Source organism: Pyxicephalus adspersus, chromosome 1, assembly GCF_032062135.1.
Source record: "Pyxicephalus adspersus chromosome 1, UCB_Pads_2.0, whole genome shotgun sequence".
Classification (NCBI taxonomy): domain Eukaryota; kingdom Metazoa; phylum Chordata; class Amphibia; order Anura; family Pyxicephalidae; genus Pyxicephalus; species Pyxicephalus adspersus.
Genome location: NC_092858.1, coordinates 47,098,099 through 47,121,319, shown reverse-complemented (window position 1 = coordinate 47,121,319; position 23,221 = coordinate 47,098,099). Strand labels below are relative to the sequence as shown.

The 23,221-nt window shown below is 39.3% G+C and overlaps 2 protein-coding genes and 3 non-coding genes across 6 annotated transcripts in view; 1 reads left to right on the top strand and 4 right to left on the bottom strand.

Annotated features, from left to right (window-relative positions):
* GTF2F2 (general transcription factor IIF subunit 2) overlaps positions 1-9,624 on the top strand; it is a 98,260-nt gene extending 88,636 nt beyond the window's left edge. For both annotated transcript variants that reach the window (XM_072410064.1, XM_072410058.1), the window contains one exon: positions 9,330-9,624. In XM_072410064.1, the coding sequence (XP_072266165.1) occupies positions 9,330-9,449 (120 nt within the window). In that variant the 3' untranslated portion in view covers positions 9,450-9,624. The remainder of the gene's footprint in view (positions 1-9,329) is intronic.
* A 4,126-nt stretch (positions 9,625-13,750) lies between these two features.
* TPT1 (tumor protein, translationally-controlled 1) lies at positions 13,751-18,381 on the bottom strand. Its single transcript, XM_072410044.1, has 6 exons — positions 18,226-18,381; positions 16,734-16,807; positions 16,398-16,585; positions 15,321-15,426; positions 15,116-15,232; positions 13,751-13,943 (listed from the first exon to the last, which is right to left on the bottom strand). Exons 1-6 carry the CDS (start codon positions 18,251-18,253, stop codon positions 13,941-13,943), a joined length of 516 nt encoding a protein of 171 aa, XP_072266145.1. The 5' UTR covers positions 18,254-18,381; the 3' UTR covers positions 13,751-13,940.
* LOC140321898 (small nucleolar RNA SNORA31) lies at positions 14,030-14,162 on the bottom strand. The gene has a single exon (XR_011919026.1). It is a non-coding gene; the product is annotated as a small nucleolar RNA SNORA31 (small nucleolar RNA).
* On the bottom strand, positions 15,502-15,575 carry LOC140321971 (small nucleolar RNA SNORD58). The gene has a single exon (XR_011919086.1). It is a non-coding gene; the product is annotated as a small nucleolar RNA SNORD58 (small nucleolar RNA).
* LOC140321897 (small nucleolar RNA SNORA31) lies at positions 17,452-17,584 on the bottom strand. Its single transcript, XR_011919025.1, has one exon. It is a non-coding gene; the product is annotated as a small nucleolar RNA SNORA31 (small nucleolar RNA).
* Positions 18,382-23,221: the final 4,840 nt, after the last annotated feature.

Here is a 23,221-nt window from a genome sequence, read left to right as displayed (position 1 = left end):
ATTGTTCAATAAATCTTGGGGGCTGCCTTTGCTACTTGAGATTAAAATTGTATTGAATGATAACAGGAGCTGTGCACTGCCTCATATTATTGGGTTATCTTTGTGAGAACAGCCATGTCATCATTGTCTATGAGCATGAGAAGGTCGGATCACTCTGCAGTGCTTTAGTTCGGCAGCAAAGGATGTACTAAATCCACTAGTGGTAAATAGTACTATCATCCTAAATCACCATTACCTACAGAATCATCCAATAAAAACTTGCTGTAGCCAAATCAATAAAGGTAATTAAACTTAAAAGAATGAAGAATCGGGGCTTCAATGTTGCATAGACACTTTGGTGAAATACTTTATGATGAGATAATATATAAGAGCTCATATTTCTAATCTATTATCCATTTAATGTCTTCAGTAAGTATCTGGAACAAACCATTGTGAATACCAGCAAGTTATATGACCTATAGCAACCTAAATAGGAAGGGCTCATTCACACCAGTAATGTTCAGCAATTTGCCTCCTGACTTCCAGGAGGTTGGGTGATGTCACAACCGCCACCTGCATACTCAAATTCCCAAATCAGCAAGTCGTTTAAAACTTTTGATTTTTAACGCGGCTGGGTACTGGCAGGAAAAGGCATTGCAACACTTTTATACCATATACCAATTTGCAAGTCGAGGTTTGTTACTGTGATCTTTCAGTTTTTTGGGACTTTTTTTATCCTATCGCTTTTCAGCCTCCTGTATCCTAAAGTAAGCTTTCCTAAATCTATTAAAATGAAACAAAGGCTTTATTCCTTATTTTTGGACAGTGAGCAAAGCCACGTGTTTTTTTTTTTTTGTTTTTTTTACTGAGCAGTTTTCCAGAATGCTATTTTGAGAAATTTCCCTCTAGTGAATGTGGCTCATTAGCACTATTTACCTGTTAATTAATGAGAATCACCAGTAGAGGGTGCCGAGGGTCTAAGCTCATTAAAATATATATTAATCAGATGTATGGCAATTTTATCAATTATTTACTAGTAAATTAAAAACCCATATGCAGATAGTCACTTTAAATATTATTTAAATTTGATTAACAAGGAATTTTGTTTGATCCATGCAATCCTCTGTCCTATCTAAATATGTGCTTGGCATTCATTACTTGCTGCTGTTTGATTTGTATTCTGCTTACAGATCTTCTTGTTTTCTTCTGCTGCTGCAGTTGCTCACAAATGCTGGATTTGATGGCTCTAGGGACTTACCATCAAAATTCCCCAATGCTTTTTTCTCTGCCTGTTATGTAATGTGATGTGCCTGATCCTAATAGTGGAATGCATTTCAGTCTTCAGGGATTTTCATTTCAAACAGCCACTGCACAGAGATCTAAACAAAAAACCTATGCAGTCTTCAAACCAAAAGATTGTCCTTTTTGAATTTGGTTACAAATTTCAATATGTTTGTAATAGAAGTAGATTTGTTAAAAGTAAAACCTCAAATTAATGTTTTCAGTTTGTGGTTTGCTACAGTAAATTTGTTAGTTTTGGTTTGCCCTGAGTGATTCTGTTTATAATCCTGAAATAGGGAATACTATTGTAGGACTTTTTCTTAGTTGCCCCCCTGATTAAACCAAATAATCAATCAAAAATCACCTGATTGATCTTAGAAAGGCCTGGATTGTCATTTCTAATATTAGCGTAGCTTCATTTTATCTGTAATGTAAAGGTAGAAGAAGCAGAATGGTGTCTTCAATTTATATTGGAAATTCCTAAAAAGTTAAAAAATAAAGATACCTTTTCAGAAATAGCGATGAAGCCTTTCAGATATAAGTAAGCACCATGATGTCTATAGTTGTCCTGAGGGCAATCCTTTCAGTAGTGTGTGACCCAACATATGAAAAGATTTCCCTCCCTCCCCACACGGGGTCTTTCTGTGAAATGCAAATAACTTGAGAGGGGTCAACTAAGTTATTAGAAAAATGCAGAAAAGAGATTAGTGCTCCACAGCTTGGGAAGTACACACATAGGAGGTTTTGTGCATTTCATGCTGGCTATTTTGGAATAAATTTTGTTTTGTTACCCCTAACACAAGTATTTTATTTTCAAAAATAGCAACTGATAGATACACAGCGGTATAAGAAAAGGAAAATAGTTCAGATTAGGTTTATATGTCAAACTCCTCACAAAGTTTAAATCTTTCTCTTTCCACTTTTCCCCACTAAGGTCTGTCAGATTTTTGCCAGAGCCCCTATGGAGCTTATGTCTGCTCTCTTTACTGTCTGACACCGAGCACCTGAATAGAAAGTAAGAATAAATCCCTCTTTGGGAGAATACTACAAAATGACAGATTCTAATATTTCCTGTCTCTTCTAGTAAATGGGAAACTTAACAGAAATCACATAGACATTTTATTAGAATAGTACTGGACTGTACCAATTTCATCATGTGTCCAAAAGTGAACATGGAAGCGCAAAGCCAAGGTTACAGAATGAACTCTGACTGCCATAGATGTGAATGAATGTGTCACCAAGGCATTCAGAGATCCTGGGATTGGTATTGGTGAATATTGCCTCCATCAACCATTCATTATTACCCTGTAGTAGTGTTTTTATTAAACCTATTTACCTGATTATCCAAGTTACCATTTGGCTGTGTGCATCCTCCTTTTGTATTTTAAATCCAGTTTAAGTATAAATTTATACATTTTTCACTTTTCAAGTATAAGTCCCTATATTCAATACATCCTGGGATATGTGTAATAATATTTACAGAGTGTGCCTATTACTTAATATTTTCATTAAGCTTTTCGCTAAACATATTCCCAGAGAATTTGTTTTGGCATTAGATAAAAGCATTTCATCCTTGAAAAATTTTTAGCCTTGAAACCTTTTCTGTTTAATGTAATTCTGGTAAAAGAGGTGCATGAAATCCTTTACAGAGAGTGTACAGCTCCTCTGTGTCAGTGTTAACTATTTGTTTGCTTCATTGGTCTATGTTACCTACACATCACACCACAATAAATATTAGCTGACACCTCTATAGTCCTGGCTACCCCTATAGCTTCTTATGACCATAGCTGGGAGCCATTGTAGCTGTGAAATCTTATTAAAGCAGTTTCTCAACTTTATTAAACTGTATACTGCTTGTAAAAAATGTTTTCATAAAATAAATAATTTGCATGATTAGCATGTTATAAAAGGTGGATGGAGAGTTCAAGGAAGACAAAATATAGTCAAATTACATTTTTCAGGCCTGCGTTTTGGGTACACACAGGCTGGAAAACACTGATGTGTTATTTTGTTTGAAGTCTATCAATTGAGCATGCGCAGTGAAAATCAGAACCTACAAGTCTATATCTGCTACCTTTCTTAGACCATTTATTATTTTTCAGGGAGGGAATGTTTTCCCCTTTGCTTTGTTAATATAGAATATATTGTTTCTGTCTCACAGAACACAGAAGTGTGTCTTCATATATTCCTAGGACTAGGATAAGACCTCTTACTATTTGTTGTGGAAAGCCATTCTAGATGAATTTTCCCTAAAGGAGTCTCGGTAAAGCCACCATTCTTCCCGTACCTGACAATGAATGTGGAATGGACTCTTATCTTTAACACACATGCTTTTGGATGCAGTGGTCTGAGGGCATGTCCCACTCATAGAAGTTTATTGAAGATATCACAACCGTGACTTTTAGAATTCAAGATGTGAAGTTATTTGGACAAAGCTAAAACGCTGCAGCATTACTAAAACTGAAAAGTTTAAGAAGAATTTATTTGTGACAGAAGGTTACGTTGGAGATTTGAAATTCAGTAGTAAAAGATACAAAAAACACATAAGAATACTATAATAAAAATATATGAGCTCAGCTTAGTTATTTCTTTGCCAATCACCTTTTGTTTATCAGGTTTGGTAATCATTTTATGGAATAATTACCATATACTTCCATCCAGCATTCTATGATGGATGACATTATTGCTGCTTTATTTAACAAATCACATGTGGCTCACCCAGCTCATCAGAGGTATGTTACATGGAAAGGTATGGCATACATGAAACCAGAATGTATTAGAATGTGTTAGGTATAAATATTTGTTCCCATAGAAAGCTGGGTATCTGCCTGTTGTCATGGATTTTTATCTTTACTCAGTGACACAGCTATCTGAGGAAAAAACCTAATAGTGTAAAATGTTAATAATAATTAAACATAGACATAAACTCTTTCCCTAAAGCTACGTGGCTGATATTGGACGGGAATCTGGTGTGTACAGTGCCCGTTGTCCATTGTCCGAACGACTGTCCTGACAGATTCATGGAAGATGGATGACGAACGATTGTAATGGAAGAGAAGGGGGGGAGCGCACAGCAGGGTGCCACTCTGTTGTTCTCCCCTCTCCATAGAGCATAACGCTGCTGTGTGTACAGCATTCGTTCACACAATCCTTTGTCGTGGAAAAGGATCTTTCACGATATTGCAATAATTGTACGTGTGTATGCAGCTTAACACTTCTCCAAATCGTAAGAGTCTAATGTTTATTAAGTCTAGGGCAGTGTTTCTTAAAATATGGATCAGGGACTCAACTGCTGCTATGTTGAAAGAGCTGATTTGTTGCAATAGTAGATGTCAGCACTATGTAGGGTGTGTGTTACCTGTAGATAATGTAATGACAAGAGCTGATTGATGTTGATGTGCTGGATATAGATATATATAGGTAGGAATTTGCTAGGTGAATGCTATTACTTGCCAGGTAAGTGTTTCTACATTCTTTCAGAGGCCTTCAGCAGCAACAGATAGAGTTTATAGAAATTATGTATGGAGTGTAAGTAAGACTAACTGATGGACTGGAACTTCCTGTGTGTGAAGGGTGATCAGTGGGATGGGGGATAGTACAAAGGTAATCGGTGGTATAGAGAAAGGTACAGGGGGTGCAGGTTTAATTATTGGTTGGGGTGTAGAGGTGATTAGTGGTAGAGAAGTTGCAGAGGTTGGCAGTGGTGGAGGATGTGCGTAAAGGTGAGGATTGAACAAGTGCAGATGTATGCAGTGGAGAAAAGATGTAGTTAGAATTCGACAAACACAACTCTTTTAGGGTTATGGTCCAGGTTTGTTTTTCGAATCATCTGCTTAAAAAGTATGAGAACTCCTGGTCTAGATGTTTTTTTTTAAAAAAAAGGAATGTTTACCATGTTACTTGGTCACCCAGCAGCTAGAGTCTCCTCTGCTCCAACAGTGTTGTTGGGCCTTGACATCCTCACACCCTGCATAATTGCTTATATCAGGCCATTAATCTGTTCCGATTAGGTCTTCATACAAGGTGTGTTGTAGGCTGTCCAGAACCACCTGTCCTGCGTTGTGTGATAATGTTATTAAAGAGGTGGCCCCAGAATGGTGAAGAGAAGACAGACCAGTTGACTGTCAAGGTGGAAGAATAAAATAAGTTGTTCTTTTCATGTCCTGTAAACTAATCTAACTTTTCAGTATTACAATCTGAGGTGAAAGGTTACTGGTTTTCCTGGTATCCAAAATCTAGAGATCATGTCACTGGTTGATGGAAGGTATATAAAGGCTGATGCTGTGTCTTCTAACACCTCTTCTTTTTCTTTAGGCTTCCAGGGCGGGAATGTATCTGGTGACAGCAGGAAACTTCTTACATTGTTTTATATCAGACTTTGCAGGACTCCTATCCTACATCACCAGAAAGTTATTGACAAGAGTGACTTGGGTATACTGGTGTACTACAGCCAGTGTTGCCCCTAGCCCCTTTTAGCTGGGCGCACCACCCGGCACTTTTCCATTACTACCCGGCTGTTTTTGGGTGGTTACTGAACAGTTTGGTCACAATCCAAGGGCTGCCACCCACCTACAATTTCTTCCCACCCAGTTTAAAAAAAATGCCTGGGTTGAACACTGACTACACCAATTCCTTATGGGAAAACAAAAAATATTAAGTAGGCTTTAGTCACTATTTGCATCTCAAGACGTCATGTTTAGGTTTGACTGGGGTGCGTCTATTTCTTGTATAGATATCATGGGGGTTTTTAAGGTATATTATACCCTCCACTTTAAACACACTCACTCTATCTCTCCACAAGTGCTATCTGGGATCTCATGGCTGCTGTTTGTCTACATCCAGTGTTGTAGGTCTTTGCTGTCTGTCGCACCTCCACATTATGTTCTATACTGTTCTATAGGACCTGGTCTCACATGGTTCTAGATGTAAGCAAACAGATGAAGGGTATACATCAGATCTCGGTATTTGTGGAGGGTGGGCTAGGTTAGGTCTGGGTAAGGGGGCAAATGACTTGCATCATAAATACAACAGCAGGTTGAGCTGTGTCTGCAGCTATTCCTCACATCGTCACTCGCCAGCACCGATGCCTGTCAATAATGCCTCCATCATATCGCAGCTATGATTCATTTCTGTAAATTGTCCTTCTCACTTATTAATATGATTCATGAAGGTATGGGGGTGGATACTCGACAAGTGAGCATTTAATTTCTAGTTAAACCCAAGAATCTGATTGTGTCCCTTGTTTTGAAGCCAGTATTTTGCTACCTTTGACTCCCTATGTATACTTGTTCAGGGGACACATGTGCCCTCTCATTTCTTGGGGACTTCAGGACCGGAGTTAACTCCCTTGTGGGCACAGACAACAATAACTTGATACAACAATAACTTTGACTTGCCAAATAAAGAACATTTTAGCTTTTTCAGGAGCAGTATTTTAGTTCTTCCATTGTGCAAATTATGATTGTAATTATTGGACAATAACACGGAGCCCCTGAGCATTTTATCTCATAAATATGAAACTGCAGTTTACAGTACAGAAAATGATCTCCCCTTGGCTTACAGTTTTACTGTAAAAATGTAGTGGCTTATCTGAACATAGTGTTATATAAGGGAGTATAGATCCATGCCACTAAGGCTGACCACCAGGATACATAATAGTTATCCATATCCTGCAGTTTTACCTGCTAAAAGATTTTTATTTCTGACCATCCAGTCCTAAATAGGCTACTGCCATGCCAGACAACACAGCCAGTGTGGCAGCACCTCTGGTCACCTTTCTGCCCCAGCATGTAAATGGACAGTGAAGGAGCCCCAATAGACTGCTGAGGTTGTCGGTCTTTTCTGACACAAAAAAAAATTTAAAAGTTTAACATTTTCCTATTTTATGACTCACCCCAATATTATTATTATTATTATTAAACAGGATTTATATAGCGCCAACATATTACACAGCGCTGTACATTAAATAGGGATTGCAAATGACGGATTAATACAGACAGTGATACAGGAGGAGAGGACCCTGCCCCGAAGAGCTTACAATCTAGTAGGTGGGGGAGGCCTATTAGGGGAACCAGAACACATGTCAATCCAGAAACGACACAAGGAACTTAAAAAAAAAAAAACTTTAAATCACTTCTGTCTTCCATATCTTAGAACAGTGTGACACCAGAAACACGACGTCTAATTATTCATTGTTTCAGGTTACAAAGAACCCAATCTCAGGTTGGAATAACAATACCATTGTTATAATTCTTTGTGACCTGAAACCTTCTATGATTGAATCAAATGTTATTGGTGTCACATTGATGGAGGTGCTGAAATAAAGAGGTAAAGTTATTGTTTTATGTCAAGTAACATTCAGGCTCAATTTTACCTTTTTACCCATTGAAAGTCTCGGTAACAGATTGAAATTAAATTGAAGGGGGTGGAGTCATAAGTAACAACAAGTATCTTATGATGCCTGCTAAAAGAATAGGATGATTACCCCTAAATCTTTAATTACATTCCTGCCAGTGCAGAATGGATGTCTTTCTGTGGCCCTGCTGCACAACTTGTATCACTACAAGATCTGATCCAACCCCACCACCCCCACATTGTTTATCAATTCTCCCTGGCAAATTGCTGAACGCAGCGGGGGTGCCAATTACCTTATCCTCTCCCATTCCCTCCAAAGAACAGAACAGTGCTTCATGAGTTCAGCTGTCAGCGGAAGATTGTTTCCAGTGACAGAAATCTGTACAGGGGTTTTATTTAGTGCTGTCCTGACTTTGTTTTATTACCAGCTGTGCTGTACTGTTCCAGATTCCAATGTGTTTGCCTGGGTTCTGAACATTTCCCTTGTAAGTAGACTTGGTTGGGCCCAGCATTAGGTTTTTGGGCTTCTTTACAATTCTCAAAGTTTTACAAGCTTTTCTTCTTGTTTCATATTTTAAAGCATAACTACGGTATTTGTAAACTCTGAATCCTAAATAAATTGTAAAATATGCTGTGGGATGATGCTTCAGTGACACACACATAAATGCTGCCCAATTATTAATACCACCCAAAGGCCCATATTTTCCACAAGTATAGGAAATTAGTGGTGGGGATTATTCTGAGGGGTGAAGGCAATATCTTCAACAAACAGAATAGGTTCAAAGTCTTCCTAAAAGATTTTCTGCTGCACTGTAGATAACCAATATCGGTGTCGTTCTTCTGAACTTTGATTATTTGCTGCCATCTGCTGGGTGTGGAGGCCAAATAACTTATTTTATAGAAACATTTATAATCGCTGTATAAATATCAATACCAGCATGCATGGTAAAAGATATTAGGTGACTACGTGTCACCAGAGGACTTTTTACATTTTTAATAAATGTTATATTTTTTAATTCGTATGCTATGACATAGCAGAATATGCTGTACAGATTTATGGGGAATATAAAATACATGCTCCCCTATGATTTAGTGTTTTAAAGGAAAAAGTTTTAATATTTATTTGGCTTTAAATGAAGGTGATTTATGTTAAGTAGCACAGAAGCAAAGTGGTCAGCATCCTCCCCTACTTGGCTCCTCTCAGAATTGACACTAAGGACCAGAATTCTACCAACACATGAATAATTAATCTACTCTACTATTTCAATGAATGCCAAGCCAACATTTTACCAATCTCTTCTGGGTTTTACTACTTCCTGAGGCTTTTTTAGGAGAAGTTTTTTATAACTTATTGTCGAAGGAACAACATTTTCCCAAGTTAGAAAGTCAAGGATACTATGCAGTGGGGATTCTCCTACATCAGCACCAAATAAATGTGAAAAGTCCTGGGAATTTAGGGGGCCAATCAAAAGCTTGCTGAGAAAAATACATTGACTGCTGTTATAAAAACACCTGGCAGGTAAGTGGTTCATCTCTGCATAGGTTATTAATTTAAAGAGAAAAAATAGGAATGTAATGTTGCAAAAATCAATCATCTGTTCAGTAAACACTATACTGGATTTAAAAAAATCATTTACCTAGCACACATATACATACATACTTGTTTTTGTATTGACTGGAGATGTAACCATCCTATATGTCTTGTCTTCTTCCAGCTGTACCTGAAGGAAATACTAAGAGACATTGGGGTTTACAATGTGAAAGGAACTCACAAGAACACGTGGGAGCTGAGACCTGAGTACAGACATTACCAGGGCGAGGAGAAGAATGAATAGTGACTGAACACAGGAACGCTGGACACATCCCCATTAGCAGAGCCAAGGGATGTCAGGAAGACTGTTTAACTTTTCAGTTTTTTTGAAAGAAAGTAAAAGTCCTCTGCAGTTTGTTATAAATTTTTATATTGGGGCAGGATGTTTTCCCCAGCAATAAAAGTTGTTTTATTCATTACATTGAGTTGTGTGTGTTTCCTCCCAATATATTCTGTTCTCACTGTGTTTGTAGGAGTTCATGTGACCCAGTGAAGACTTGAGTGAAAAACAAATCACCCATACAACAATGTGAAGCGGGGAGGGGGGTGCATGTTTTTATTTTTCATAGAAACCAATTAGATGTTCACTTTTATTCTCATATATTGCAAACATAGAATTAAAAGAAACTGCTAGTTAGGTTCCTTAATTAATTCTAAAAAAATTATTTCAGCTGTTACTTGGTATTATGGGAAATATATCAGCAGCAATAGTAAAAAAAAAAAAATGATTATTTTTCTAATAAAATATGCAAATGGCACCAAAGATACCTTCAGAAAAGCAAAACTTATCCAACAATACTGGCCAGTCCTGAATGACATATGATGCAGCACCGCTGTTAATATAGAAGGAAATAACTATATTATTATTGTGTATTTATATAGCACCAACATACTATGCAGCGCTTTACAAATTCCATGGTCCAATCACTAACTGTCCACCAAAGGGGCTCACAATCTAATGCCCCTTTCATAGTAATATGTCATTATTACGATCTGTAAATTTTTTAAATGCCAATTAACCTATATTTTCGGTATGTGGGCGGAGACCAGAGTGCCCGAAGAAAACCTCTCAAACACAGGGAGAATATACAAAATCTTTGCAGATAGTATCCTGATCAAGATTCACACCTGTGGCCAGCCACTGAGGAATCCATGCTGCCACCAAGTATATGGAAAGGTATGTAGGTTCCTATCAATTAGAAGAGTTTCAGGCAGGAGGAGTGAGCATTCCTGCATGCGGTCTACATTGGGACATGGTCAGATATGATGTTGGGACTAGATCATCAAAAATTAAGAAAGCAAGTTGCTAAAAGGGGAGGGCCATTGACAGCACAGATAGGAAATGGTAATCTCAGCATACCTGCTTGCAGCTTCTCATTCTGCTTTTGTGGAAGGTGAAGTGTGCAGGGAAATAGAACTATTGTCTTTCACAACAGGAGACTACAATTGTGAAACAAAATTAAAATGTAAATGAAAAAACAAAGTGGCCTGAATGATTTAAAGGGTAAGGTCAAATGAATGGGCAAAATGCATTAGACTGTGCAATACAAAATCTTAACATTGGGAAGATGAATTCAATAAAATCTGATCCTTATCACTTTCTCATCAGCAGTCACTAAGGCATCAAGATTATTCCAAAGAGACTGAAGTTATCAGACTATATAGCACAAGTTAGAGGGGAAAGGCCCATTGGATCCTTCTGACTTGGAAACTATTGGGAGACCAACAGACTGGGAAAATAAAAACAAAGAAACACTACTGGACCAAACGTAAGGATGGGCAAACTTTCTATATTGTATATCTTTAAGTTTTACATTGTTTTCAGGAAATGACTGCCGGTAGTCTTGCTTGTTTGTTTGCAAATGAAAGACCCATTTTGAAGCCATCATAACGAAGATACATATACAGTTGCAAAACATGTATAGGAAAATTAGACATGCTGTGGAACCGGGTTACCAGAAGGTGCATTTGATGTCACTGCTCTATATCTATGGAATGCCATAAGAGCATGTATTGTAAGATGGAGAAACCAGCTTGATGAGGGCCTATTGTTTAGGTAGACTTCCAATTTTCCACAAAGTCCTTGTAGAAGCATGGAGGTTACTAGTCCTAGAGCACCAGAAAAGATCTCCTACAATTGATAAGCTGCTGAATTCCTTTCACATTGAAGCCAGCAGCTATATGAAAGCACAAGTGAAACAAAGTTTGTTTAGTTGCAAGGTTTCTGTCCGTTAACTCAGTGACTAGGATAGTGTCCTTCATAAAGACTGAAACATGGAATATAATTGAGGCTATTCATGAGATATGGTGAATGGGAGTTCTCAACAGGCAAAACAGCCAAGGTCATGTTTTCTACTCCATATCTCCCTGTTTTTGTTTTTTTTGGGGGGGGTACAAACTGCTGGCAATATACATGGGTCACTTGGATGAGAAGTATCTGGCCATCCCAACTCTTCTCACTGATATATCTACTGCATGCTTTGACCACACATTCACTGTTCTTCTGATCCATGTGTAGGGGACTGCTTGATCAGCAGTTTTTACATGCTGTATAAATTGCCCGATAATCACTCTGATAATAACCTGTTCATGTGGTCCAGATAATAAAGGCTAAAAAAAAAAGCCCATACAGATGTCAGATCAGTGTACAGTGCTTATTCATTCATCTGTCACTGGTAAAACTTATATAACAATGTTATGTTCTATGGAGAGGAGCCATCCCACCATGCTCCCCTGCACAGCAGTTATTCCCGATCGGTTGTACTGCAATCCACCATAGCAAATGTTATTAGCGGATTGCTTTAAACATGGAGATTTTCAAAGTCTTGTAATATTCTGAAAATGGATAATTTGTGATATTTTTGTGCCTTTATATCCTAAATTTTATGAAGTGGATTACTGGGCTTCAGTCAAATCTTCTAACAAGTATGCAGAATGTATGCAATGTTTTTCCCACATGGGTCCTCTCTAGGACTAGCATGTACTGTATTCATGAATGGTATAACATGCCCTTTGTATGCGTGTTTCTGATTCAGGGAGTTTTTAGCTATGCTGTATACATTATCAGACAGAAGACAGATTGTGCTATGAATTCCAGCACTTCAACTAAATTCTGCTCCTCCTCCTGGGAAAAGAAACTCCATCTTCTCATAATGAGAAGCTTTGCATTGCACAGGATACATTGTGAAATGTCTATTCATAAAGCCTCTACCTCCTAAGGTTGGATTTCCAAAGCTTTCAATGTGTGGTATTTTTATTACACGACGGCTCCCTGTTGTATGCACAATGTGTAGGTGAGTATCGGAAGCCATGACACTGAAGCCAGTAAATACATTGATTCACACAGGTATGAAAGTTTACTTTGAGGTTTTTCCTGAAATTAGACTTTGTGGGTAAGGATACACAAGCCCAGCACACAGCATGTCTCAACATTCTGGGCTACAGACTAACAATCAGTTTGTACGCTAAAATGTTGCAAGTGAGATCCTTGGATATTAGGAATTCAGTTCTTAACTTGACAAAGTTTAACCTTTTTGAACCGGGACAAATGTCATATGCCCCCCCTTTCTTCCCCAGAGGGGAGGAACCTGACATTGCACCGTATACAGATTCTTCACCCCCACTACTACTAAAGCACCCCCTTCAGCGGAGATCATGTGAGCTGACATACTTTCTAGCCTGGATAGTGTTCTGATTCTATTTAATACCTTCTGAATCAGAATGAGTCTTCAGCTGGGGTGTTCAGCTAATTCACACCATTTGTATCTGTGACTTTATATCCAGGCACTTACACTTTATTGGAAAGAAAACTTTAACATGGTAGCATACATATCCATAGATGCCTAAAACTGCAGCAATGTGAGCAAATCATTGAAAAATGTCATAATTCTCGACCTGCTTACATCATGATTGAACACTAGAGGGCAGATGTAGTTTTGTAGATAGGAAGTTGACTTTACATTCTCTTGTAGTTTCACCTCCCTACAGCACAATGGGGTAGCACCATGCAAAAAGAACATGCAGTCCAGTACAAAGTGTTCAGTCATTTATAAGGACTTTGAATGCATTCATATATAAAAAAAGCAGGCATCATTAGGACAAATTTGACATTTGAGACACTACAAGTTGTGAATGTTAAAATAAACCAGTTAAACCCTGGACACCGAGTGTCTCGGCATCTTTGTGAAATCTCCATTAAGCTTTCATAGTTTACTTTAGAGGTCAATGTTTAAATTGCATTTATTCTGTATAAACTACAAATATAAAGGTTGACCCTGTGGAATTTTCCCACTGAAGGGTAGAAATAGTTTTTGTATAACATGACAATGGGATATCTATGTGCATTTTTTGTTTTCAGTCTGTAGGAACTGCAGAGGGACAATGAATTTGCTTTGAGAAACATACAGCATCCAGATAAGTAGCCTGTAATTGTAATCCATTCCTACAACTATCAGACAGGTCCACTTGTGTGCAAAGAACAAACATGGCAGAAGGTAGAGTTGCAGCAGAAATACAGGCAAATGGGAAGGACCACACAACATCAACTAGAGTGGAGAATGACTTTATTTGAACTAATTGACAAAAGTTTAAAAATATGCCTCCACTCCAATAATTTAGGGTTGAAATAAAGGAAGCTCAATGATAACAGTCCGGTTGGAGTTGGTAATAAGACTTTAATCCTGGTGTGGTATGAATGGAAATCAGCAGCAGTTGGTTTGTCAGACGATCCATGTTGTTACTGTAAAGAAGAATGATGGTAAGAAATACTATATAAAAAAATTCAATCCTAGTGCTGGGAATTGCAGACATTTGGGTTGTGGAGTATTGTGTACTCCTCTATTCAAACTGCTCAAGCTATGGAGTCAGCCAGGCAGAAAGCGCGAGGAGGTTTTCTTTAGCATCTCTGTGCAAACCAGAAGGCAATAGAATGCAGCTCATGGTCTATCAATCGATGCAAAAACTGGAACTTCAGACGCAAAGCAAGCCAAGCTGGTCACTGTAAAGTATACAAGTTCATGGACTAAACCTTCTCCATGTTTAAGGACATTAGTACACCAGTATCCTTGAAAAGGTTACAACATTAAATTAGCAACAAGGGGTCCAGTTTACAGGTCTTATCTGAAAAATTCTGTGAGCAAACTTTCTAAGGAAAGGTTGCATGTCAGATTGCAGCTAAACATTATATTTGCTTTTCATTTGGATCTGCCTAACCACCTTCCAAATATAGCATCAAAAATCCCCGCCAATGACACCACCATCAGACTAATACACTACAATACTCTAGGGAGGGATGGCACATTCCTAGATGCCCTATGCCAGCCTCATTATAGCCTAACCGAATCCCTAAACACATTTCTTGTCTCAAGTTTTTATGTACATCTTACAATATCCTGAATGTATTAGCAAGTTATGCTTAAATGGCTAGAAAAACAAACCCTAAAAATAGCAGTCAGTAGAGAAGTAACCGTTTCATTAATCATTAGGATCCAGTGGCTGGCATCACTGCCAACAGCAACCGACTTAAAGCCAGTGCTTCCTCACTACATGAGGGCAAACAATCATCCAGTACACCATTTGCTGTATTGACTGCACCCATGCCAAACAAATTTTGACTCCATAACACACCCCCCCCCTCCAATTTTTTTCTGCTTTCAAATTTAGCAAGTTTGTTAAAGTACCGATTTTAAATCCCTTTACTCCAAAGTCTATTCAGGTGACATTACTATTTGTAGGGGAAAGTAGCCCTTTATTTCAGCACTTCTGCAAAGTGTAGCATTGATTTCTGCTCCCTATACTACTCCCTGAAAATATTCAAAATTCAAAGACTTAAAAGCCCTCTTATCACAAGATGAGTTTCCAGTGCAAACAGATTAGTTAACCGCAACATTAAAGTTATCAGCATCAACTTACGCATTTCTCAATTTCTAGGCCATCTTTGAAGAAAATAATGAAGGGGGTTACACCATCCTCACGATAATCCAAGAAGCCCACCATTCCCTCTGGATTCATTGACTCGCCTGTGTAAAACTAATATACCAGGTTAGTCAGCATTTTATACCAAGCCTAACAAAAAAAAAAATATATATAAAATATACACACACACACACACACACACCTGCAAGTTTTTGAAATTTCCAAGGAGTTCTTTGACTTTTTCTGCTGCACCAGTCATAAAAGGCTTGACTCTTTCTGGCTTATTCTTTTCTAGGTAAGATTTGATTCTTAAAAAGAAAACAAAAACCACTATTTAGATCAAGCAGCCTCTAGGTGGTAACATTTAGAAACATTGTTAAGTGTGTGCTCAGACTTAAAATTGGTTTCATAGGAACAGATCCTCCAAAGGTGTCCTAAGATTAGTCATCATTGTCACAGCGAGAAAAATACAAAACCAGATACCTAAAAATGAAGTTTCTCTTCACCCATAAGCAATACAATGATTGCATTTGTCTTTAATCAGAACAGATCTATGACCTCATTTAACCTGTACCGCAAATTCTTAGACTCCCCCAATAAATACACAATAATCCAGTCAGCAAAATGGTGAATTCAGTGCAGGATTAATTTATGTGGTATGTGTCTGCTTGCAATTTAACAGACATGCTCCATCAGCACTGGTTTTTAGATCCGCAGCATGACCTCCGATGAGGAAAACTTGCAATCTGCAGTGTTTGGGTGGGAATTATATGAGAAATTATAGTGTTATCGAGCTGAAAAAGCAGGTAGAGGACCGAATTTCAGAGCATTGTTCACATGTATTCTTTTCAATTACTATACCAGCGATTTTCAACCAGGGTGCGGTGAGATCTTCAGGTGTACCATGGGAAATTATCCAATTACCATTGTGGAGTGTGTGCTGTAGTGACTGGCAGAGTAATGTAATACTCTTCAGTGTCAGTAGGTGGCAGTAATTGCCTTGTGTATTGTGAGACAAGAGAATTAGCTAGAGTGTCATTTAATGTTTTTGATGTGCTGCAGGATTTTTTTCAATGTAAAAATGTGTTGTAGCTCAAAAAAGGTTGAAAAACAATGTATTATACCATGAATTCTAAAACAAAAGGCTTAACGTCTTTGGAAGCACAGTGGTGTACAAAATAATGTCCATTTTTATTTAATTGTACTTTTGGGTGAGAGTAGCCACGTGTAAAGACCATGAAAAGCAGAGTCCTTACTACATCTGAAGGCCATCACTTACCCCTTCATATAACATTTAATGTACTGTTTGAATGAGTCCTTTGTAAAGCCAGTTTCCTGGAGTTTATGGTTTAGAACGATGTCAACACCACTGACAATTGTACTTTCGGCTCCTTCCTCCTGGCACTCAGCAGATGCATTTCCACCAATGAGAGAATCATCAATTTCACCCTCTTTTCTGCTGACGGTCTAAAAAAGGAATAATGCATTCATTAGAAATTCTGGAGGATTTCACTCACTAAATCAAGAAAAATATTACTGTAGAAATAGAAGGAAGTGTTACCAGCCAGGACAAATCCCAACCCCAAACCAGACATCTTATCAGGAAGACACTTACCTTTCCTTCAACTTCAAAGCACAGCCCATCGTTGGTTTCTTTCATTTTGTAGATGTCGGAGAACATTTCATCTCCTAGGGGAAAAAAAAAAAAGGTTAAAATGTAAACGCCAACCCCAACATGTGCAGATGTTATGTATACTCCTGACACTTCGGTGTCTTTAGGTCTGTTCTAGCTAACAAATGATACGTAGTAACCGAGGAACATCCGAGGTGCAAGAGAAACACTGGCGAGTAGGCAGAGTGCCTACACCGAAAAGGAGGGAAATTGTGTACGTTTAACAAAGGACACTAATCCATCATTAGACAACAGAACTTGGGTCATTTCTGCCTGGTATTCTTCAGAACCCTTTGGACATAACATGGGGGAATGTATTGGATATACACATGAGCAGAATGCCACAAGCAGTGGGAACAGGAAAGGTTCCAATCCCTGGAGAAGTAAAAACACCCTTGTCCCAGTCCATCTTTCTACCCAGTGCAGATCAGTGTTATTACATTACAGGTCATAGAACATCAGCCTCATCTAATATTATAGATATGACAATACACCATACCATAACAGTGCATATAGCAATCAGGAAATCAGCACACTCATGTATAGTATGACCACACCCAGCACGATTAGTGTATAACTTAGAGCAATGTTCAGTCTGACCAGCACTAGGGAGGGTGCTATCACTATTGCTGGGAATTGCAGACATTTGGGTTGTGGAGTATTGTGTATTCCTCTATTCAAACTGCTCAAGCTATGGAGTCAGCCAGGCAGAAAGCGCGAGGAGGTTTTCTTTAGCATCTCTGTGCAAACCAGAAGGCAATAGAATGCAGCTCATGGTCTATCAATAGATGCAAAAATTGGAGCTTCAGATGCAAAGCAAGCCAAGCTGGTCAATGTAAAACCCAACTTTAGTTTATAACTTAGAGCAATGTATGCTGCGCCCGTGTAAACTCCAAGAGTTTAGTAAGCGGAGTCCCACTATGACGTCATAATAAAGTTGTCCATTTGCTCCGCCCATTCGCTATCATAATCTGCCCGGCAACGCCCCTCCTCCACCCACACACAGCCGCAGCTTCCCGCCCATTTTCCTCAGGATGACGCACAGAAAGTCGCCCGGGGCGCCGCAGCTCCTCGCCACACAAGGGGGAAAGCCGGCCAAGTCTGTACAACACGCCGCGTTCGGGGCCTTACCTCACGGGATCCTATAAGGCCCGGCACACAAGTGTGACAAACCAACATGGCGCCCGGTGCTCAGGTAGAGTGCAGCACGCGTCCTCCCCTCCCCCACAACAATGGAATCCGCCGGTCCATGTGGCGGCCTGACACTGAGTGGAGCGCGGAGCCAAGCACACCGCGAATATAAGACATAAGGCACGGGAGCCGGGGACCACCGGGAGGCTCCGCCAATGCCGCCTATACTCTAATACAATCTAACTACCAGCAGGTATCATACAGACGAGCGGAGACTGCTGTATACCACGGAAGGTGAACTTACCGGTCATTACATCCCTGAAGATGATCATGGTGACGGTGAATTAGGTGTCGGCGTCCCGGAGCTGTGTGCGGGAGCTTCAGTGCCGGCTCAGGGTGGGGAGTAAAAAGGAACGAGTCAGCGCCTCGCTTGCTTCATATAGGGGCGGCGCGGCCCCATGACGTCAATGCGCATGCGCATTAAGAGGAGCCGACCCCGCCCACGGAGTAGACGCAGCGTGCTCTGCGCACTGCACTGCGCTATACAATGTGCCCATTTAGTTGTATCGTGCGCCACCTAGTGAACATACTTATAAGGCTTCTAACTTTTGTGTTCAGAAAAAAGTATGTGTAACACTGAAAAATGGCTCCTACAATGGGGCTCTTACAGCACTTTTTTTTCTTGTTTTTTTAAACAAAAGTAAATCAAGAAAAAAAAATCACCTTTCCACAGATAAATTGATCCATCTAAAGATTTCCTGGATCAGGTCCCGCGTCGTCCCACTATTCTACTTCTACTAGCACAGAGTAAGCGCCGAGCACCATCTTCTTTGGCCTTCTGCCTCCTTCCTCGTACATCACCCAATATCACACACCCCCCCCCCCATTCCCCTATTGAAAAAAGGCTTCTTCTGCGCGTGCTCGCTGTTGGCTACCAGAAGCCTCTTGACCGGACAGAAAGGGGAGAGGCTTTACTCTTTTAGGTAATTCTTACTTTATATAGAAGTGTTGTTCACCCCTTTATGGAAGGTAAACATTTTAGTTTAGGTCTGCTTTAACACAGTTTTAATCTTCATTATGTCAAATTATGCTGGAACATCGGGCAGCTGTTGACACTTGCCCCTAAAACCAGCACCTAAAGCGAAACTAAAGTCCCAGTTTACAGAATAAAGGATCATGTAGGTGGTTAAGGTAGAAGGGGATAGGCGATGTCCTTTCTGCAATAACACATCTGTCTGATTGCACCAGTGAAATGTGAAAAACAGCTGTGCATGGGCAGCATCACCTTTGAATGCCAGGGGAAACCGGCATTCCTATGTTCCCTTGCGTATGCCAGAGGTGAATGAACTCTGCCAATCAAGGTGGCTAAAAATTGTCCCTAGGATGAAGAAAAAAAAGAAGATGGAGGTGTCCTGGAATGCAATGCGGATAGATGTGTCAGACAACTTTAGTTCCTCTTTAATCCCCAGGAGATTGATCACAGCTGTTTTTTTTTCCAGTACATAGCGCCAACATATTACACAGCTCTGTACATTAAATAGGGGACAGCTTTATAGCAAAGCTTTATCTTTGGTAAAGTAGAATTAAAACCCAAAATACAAAAAAACACCATGAGGTACACTATTTACCTCGCTCGTGCTGACTTTTCACTTTTTTTTTGCACGTTGCATACGCCATGTTGTATAAAGCTCAGCTTTATTCCTGGCAGTGCAGGAAATAGATGAAGATTCTGGGGTGAATTAACTTCTGTGTACACATAGGGCCTGATTTAATAAAGCTGTCCAAGGCTGGAGAGGATACACTTCAGTCAGTGAAACTAGGTGATCCAGCAAACTTGGAATAGATTTCTTTAAAGTCGTTTGCTAGCAAATGCTTTGAATCCTGGATCAGATCCATTCCAGTTTTGCTGGATCACCCAGCTTCACTGATGAAAATGTATCCTCTCCAGCTTTGGAGAGCTTAAACCTCCCTAGTGGTTAATTTCTTTCCGGTTTTATATCTCTAAAAGCGGTACATTGTTTTTCATTTTACATTTTAAAATTTATTTTACGGTATATTATAATATACTGTTATAATTTAATATACTGAGTATAATAAAGTTTGAAACACAAAATCATGTAAAAACAATAAATTGAATAAATTAAAAAATCTATATATTTAAAAAAAAAAAAAATATTTTTTAATTTTTTAAAAAAAAAAAATACATATTATATTCATACTATTATACTATAAAATAAATGTTCTTGTTAACAATGTACTGCTTTTACACATAAAAATCCAATGTATTGCATTCAATACAGTTATTTTGTATTGCATGCAATACAAATGGATTTTGAATTTCCCGCCCCTCCGACAACGTACACATGCACCGACGTCACCGGGAACTCCGCCGGTGACTCATCGGATGCAGAAGCAGGAAGAAAGAAGACGGAGATTGCGGCGCTGGATGGCGCGGGACGTTGGATCAGGTAAGCTCTGTATTTACTAACCTTCCCATAGGTTTACCTACCCCAAATGTGACTTGGGGTTACCACTTTTAGCAACTCACACTCGGGGTTACCGCTAGGGATGTTAATAAATCAGGCTCATAATGTTACATCATCAGTGGCCAAGGAGGATCACTGTGAACCCCTAAAAGTTGGTGGCGGAAATTGTGGCATTTGGAGGATGCAGTAGTGACAGGATTCTGCATCTATCATCACAACAAGGCCCTTAGGGAAAGTTTAGTGTGAACCAACACAGGTTCTGTTCTGTTTTGTATGAAAAAAAAAGCTCTCCAAGGCTGGAGAGGATACACTTTCGTCAGTGAACTAGGTGAAACTAGGTGATCCGGACTGCGCATGCGCCGGGAGCAGCTGTGTGTCACTCAAAGGAGAAAAAAATTTCCCCAGAGTGATGTCATGATGCCAGAACCCGTGACACAACCCGCCCCGTCCAGAGACACAACAACAAGTAGATGCCACACAGTTGACTGTGGAGCCAAATAACTGGTATATGCAGCCCATCATCCCTAATGGACTATGATGACGATTTATGTGCCCCACTAGTCCCAGAATTTGTGTTATTTTGTAGAATACCAATACCTTTATTTGGTATATATTGTGTGTGTGTGTGTGTGTGTGTATATATATATATATATATATATATAGCAGCTCGTATTGCTCTGGTTAAAGCTTGGAAATCTCCCATTATCACTATATATTTTCTCAAATCAAAGCTCAACTGGATTATGACAAATGATAAACTCACCTACATTCTTAAGGATAAGCTTTCATTAAAGGCACCTACAAAAAGCTCCCTCACAAACCTGCCAAAGGCGGCAAAATCATTATATATTCTCCTGGCTTGTAATAAGTTCCTTAACCTCCCTAGTGGTAACTGTGGCTCAGGGTGAATTACCCATACCAAATCCATATCCATATCAAAAGCCCCCTATGCCCGCGGTGTCTTCCAGCGATGCCCGTCATCTGTGTTGCCAGCGTGTGAATGTTGGGGAACGTTAAACCAGGGGAAACAGATGCCGGCCGGGCTAGGCACTACAAGCGTGCGGCCGGAGGGTGGGATTGTGCGGCTGGGAGGTGGGACATTTTAAATAATAAGTATTTTTAAATGTACCATTTTGATATTTAAAAATACTTATCATTCAGACCACCAGGGAGATTAAGTTGATGTCAGGCACAAATGTGGACTCACCTCTGTGGTCGCTATTGTTATTGTGTTTCCCAACCAGGGTTCCTCCTAGGGGTTCCCTGAGCAATGAGTAATTTCTGCCTCCAGGTCAGTTTGAGTGACACCAATGATCTTTTTGGCTATCTGTAAGGGTGACATTTATGCCACTGGCCAGCAATGTGAGGATCATTCTTGGATGGAATTTTGTATATATGTTGTTACAAATGTTTCATATTAAGGACTTATTTCCCTTCCTTTCTCTTTCCTAGTCCACTTGTTACACCTTCCGTTTTGATCTTTTATTTATTTCTTTTATTCGATACTGGTTGCTTGTATAACAAATTATACTTCTGTTTTTGTGGTTACAGCATTATTCTCAATAAAAAAATGCCCACTGAATTAGAAATTAGAATTGGGCTTGAGTTGCCACAGAAGTATAAAAAAATGTGGGGTGGGGTCCAAAGAGGATATGACCCAACCTTTCCTTGCCCCGATGATGACACAGGCTCAACCTTTAATTGAGAATTAAGCCCTGATATACCTTCATTAAAACTCTTTTTAAACAGCAAATGATCTCAAAACTATCACTGTTGGTCTACATCTTGGGTACCTGGATATTTCTTCCAGTCCTTTTTTTAAAAATCTCAGATTATATGGTTAAAGGCAGAGGCCTCCTCTGTTCTTCTAGAAACTATTTTCATTGGATCTACTTCAAGGGTTTTCATGGAGTAAACACAAGCATATATTTCATCTCCTCATCCCTCTCATCAAGACCAGTAATAATTTCCTCCCAAAACATTTTGCCTTTGTCCAGCCAGGGGAAAAGAAGAAGCTAATTACTTACAAAAGTAGAGAGGAAGACCTGAGGAAATCACGTTTTTTTACTGGTCAGATCTGTTTCAAGTACTTTGATCTCATGATTATCATCGTTCAAGATAATTTGGTCTTTGTTTACTTTTGTGCTGTACAATTGTATTTGCTGTGATTTGACTCTTCCCTTTCTTAAAGAGGACCTATCACTAAAATTTTTACTCTACGTAAAAGAGTAGACAATGCGCCTGCAATAAAGACAGAATTGGAGAGCAGAGCCTCCTGGGGTGCCCATGTCACACATCCCAAGATGGCTGCTCCTTCTGTGCATGCTCTAATCTGCGGCATGTGCAGAAGAAGCTTTAGCTTCAATGGGGGAAAAAATACCAATCTCCCGCATGCACAGTAAGGGCAATAGGGTTGGAAGGACTAGTACCTTATTGGATTTTTATTTCAGTCTGTGTCCCTGTTGCCAAATTTTCTCACTTCCTTTCTGTTCCTTTCTGTCTTTTTGGCTATTTGTAAGGGTGACATTTATCCCACTGGTCAGCAATGTAAGGGTCATTCTTCTTACTGACCACCACACTAATATACTGTAAGCTCTAAGATATAGTAATTATAGCAGGGGGTCACTGCTGAACAATATTTTAAGGGTTCCTCCATCCTGGGTTAGAGGATGGAACCACAGCACTTGGTGAGGGATGCAGGCATCCAAAAGTCCTGATGAAATGCTGAAGATTTTATTTACATTGATTGCAGTAAACTTATTATTATTAATATTAATAAACAGGATTTATATAGCGCCAACATATTATGCAGCA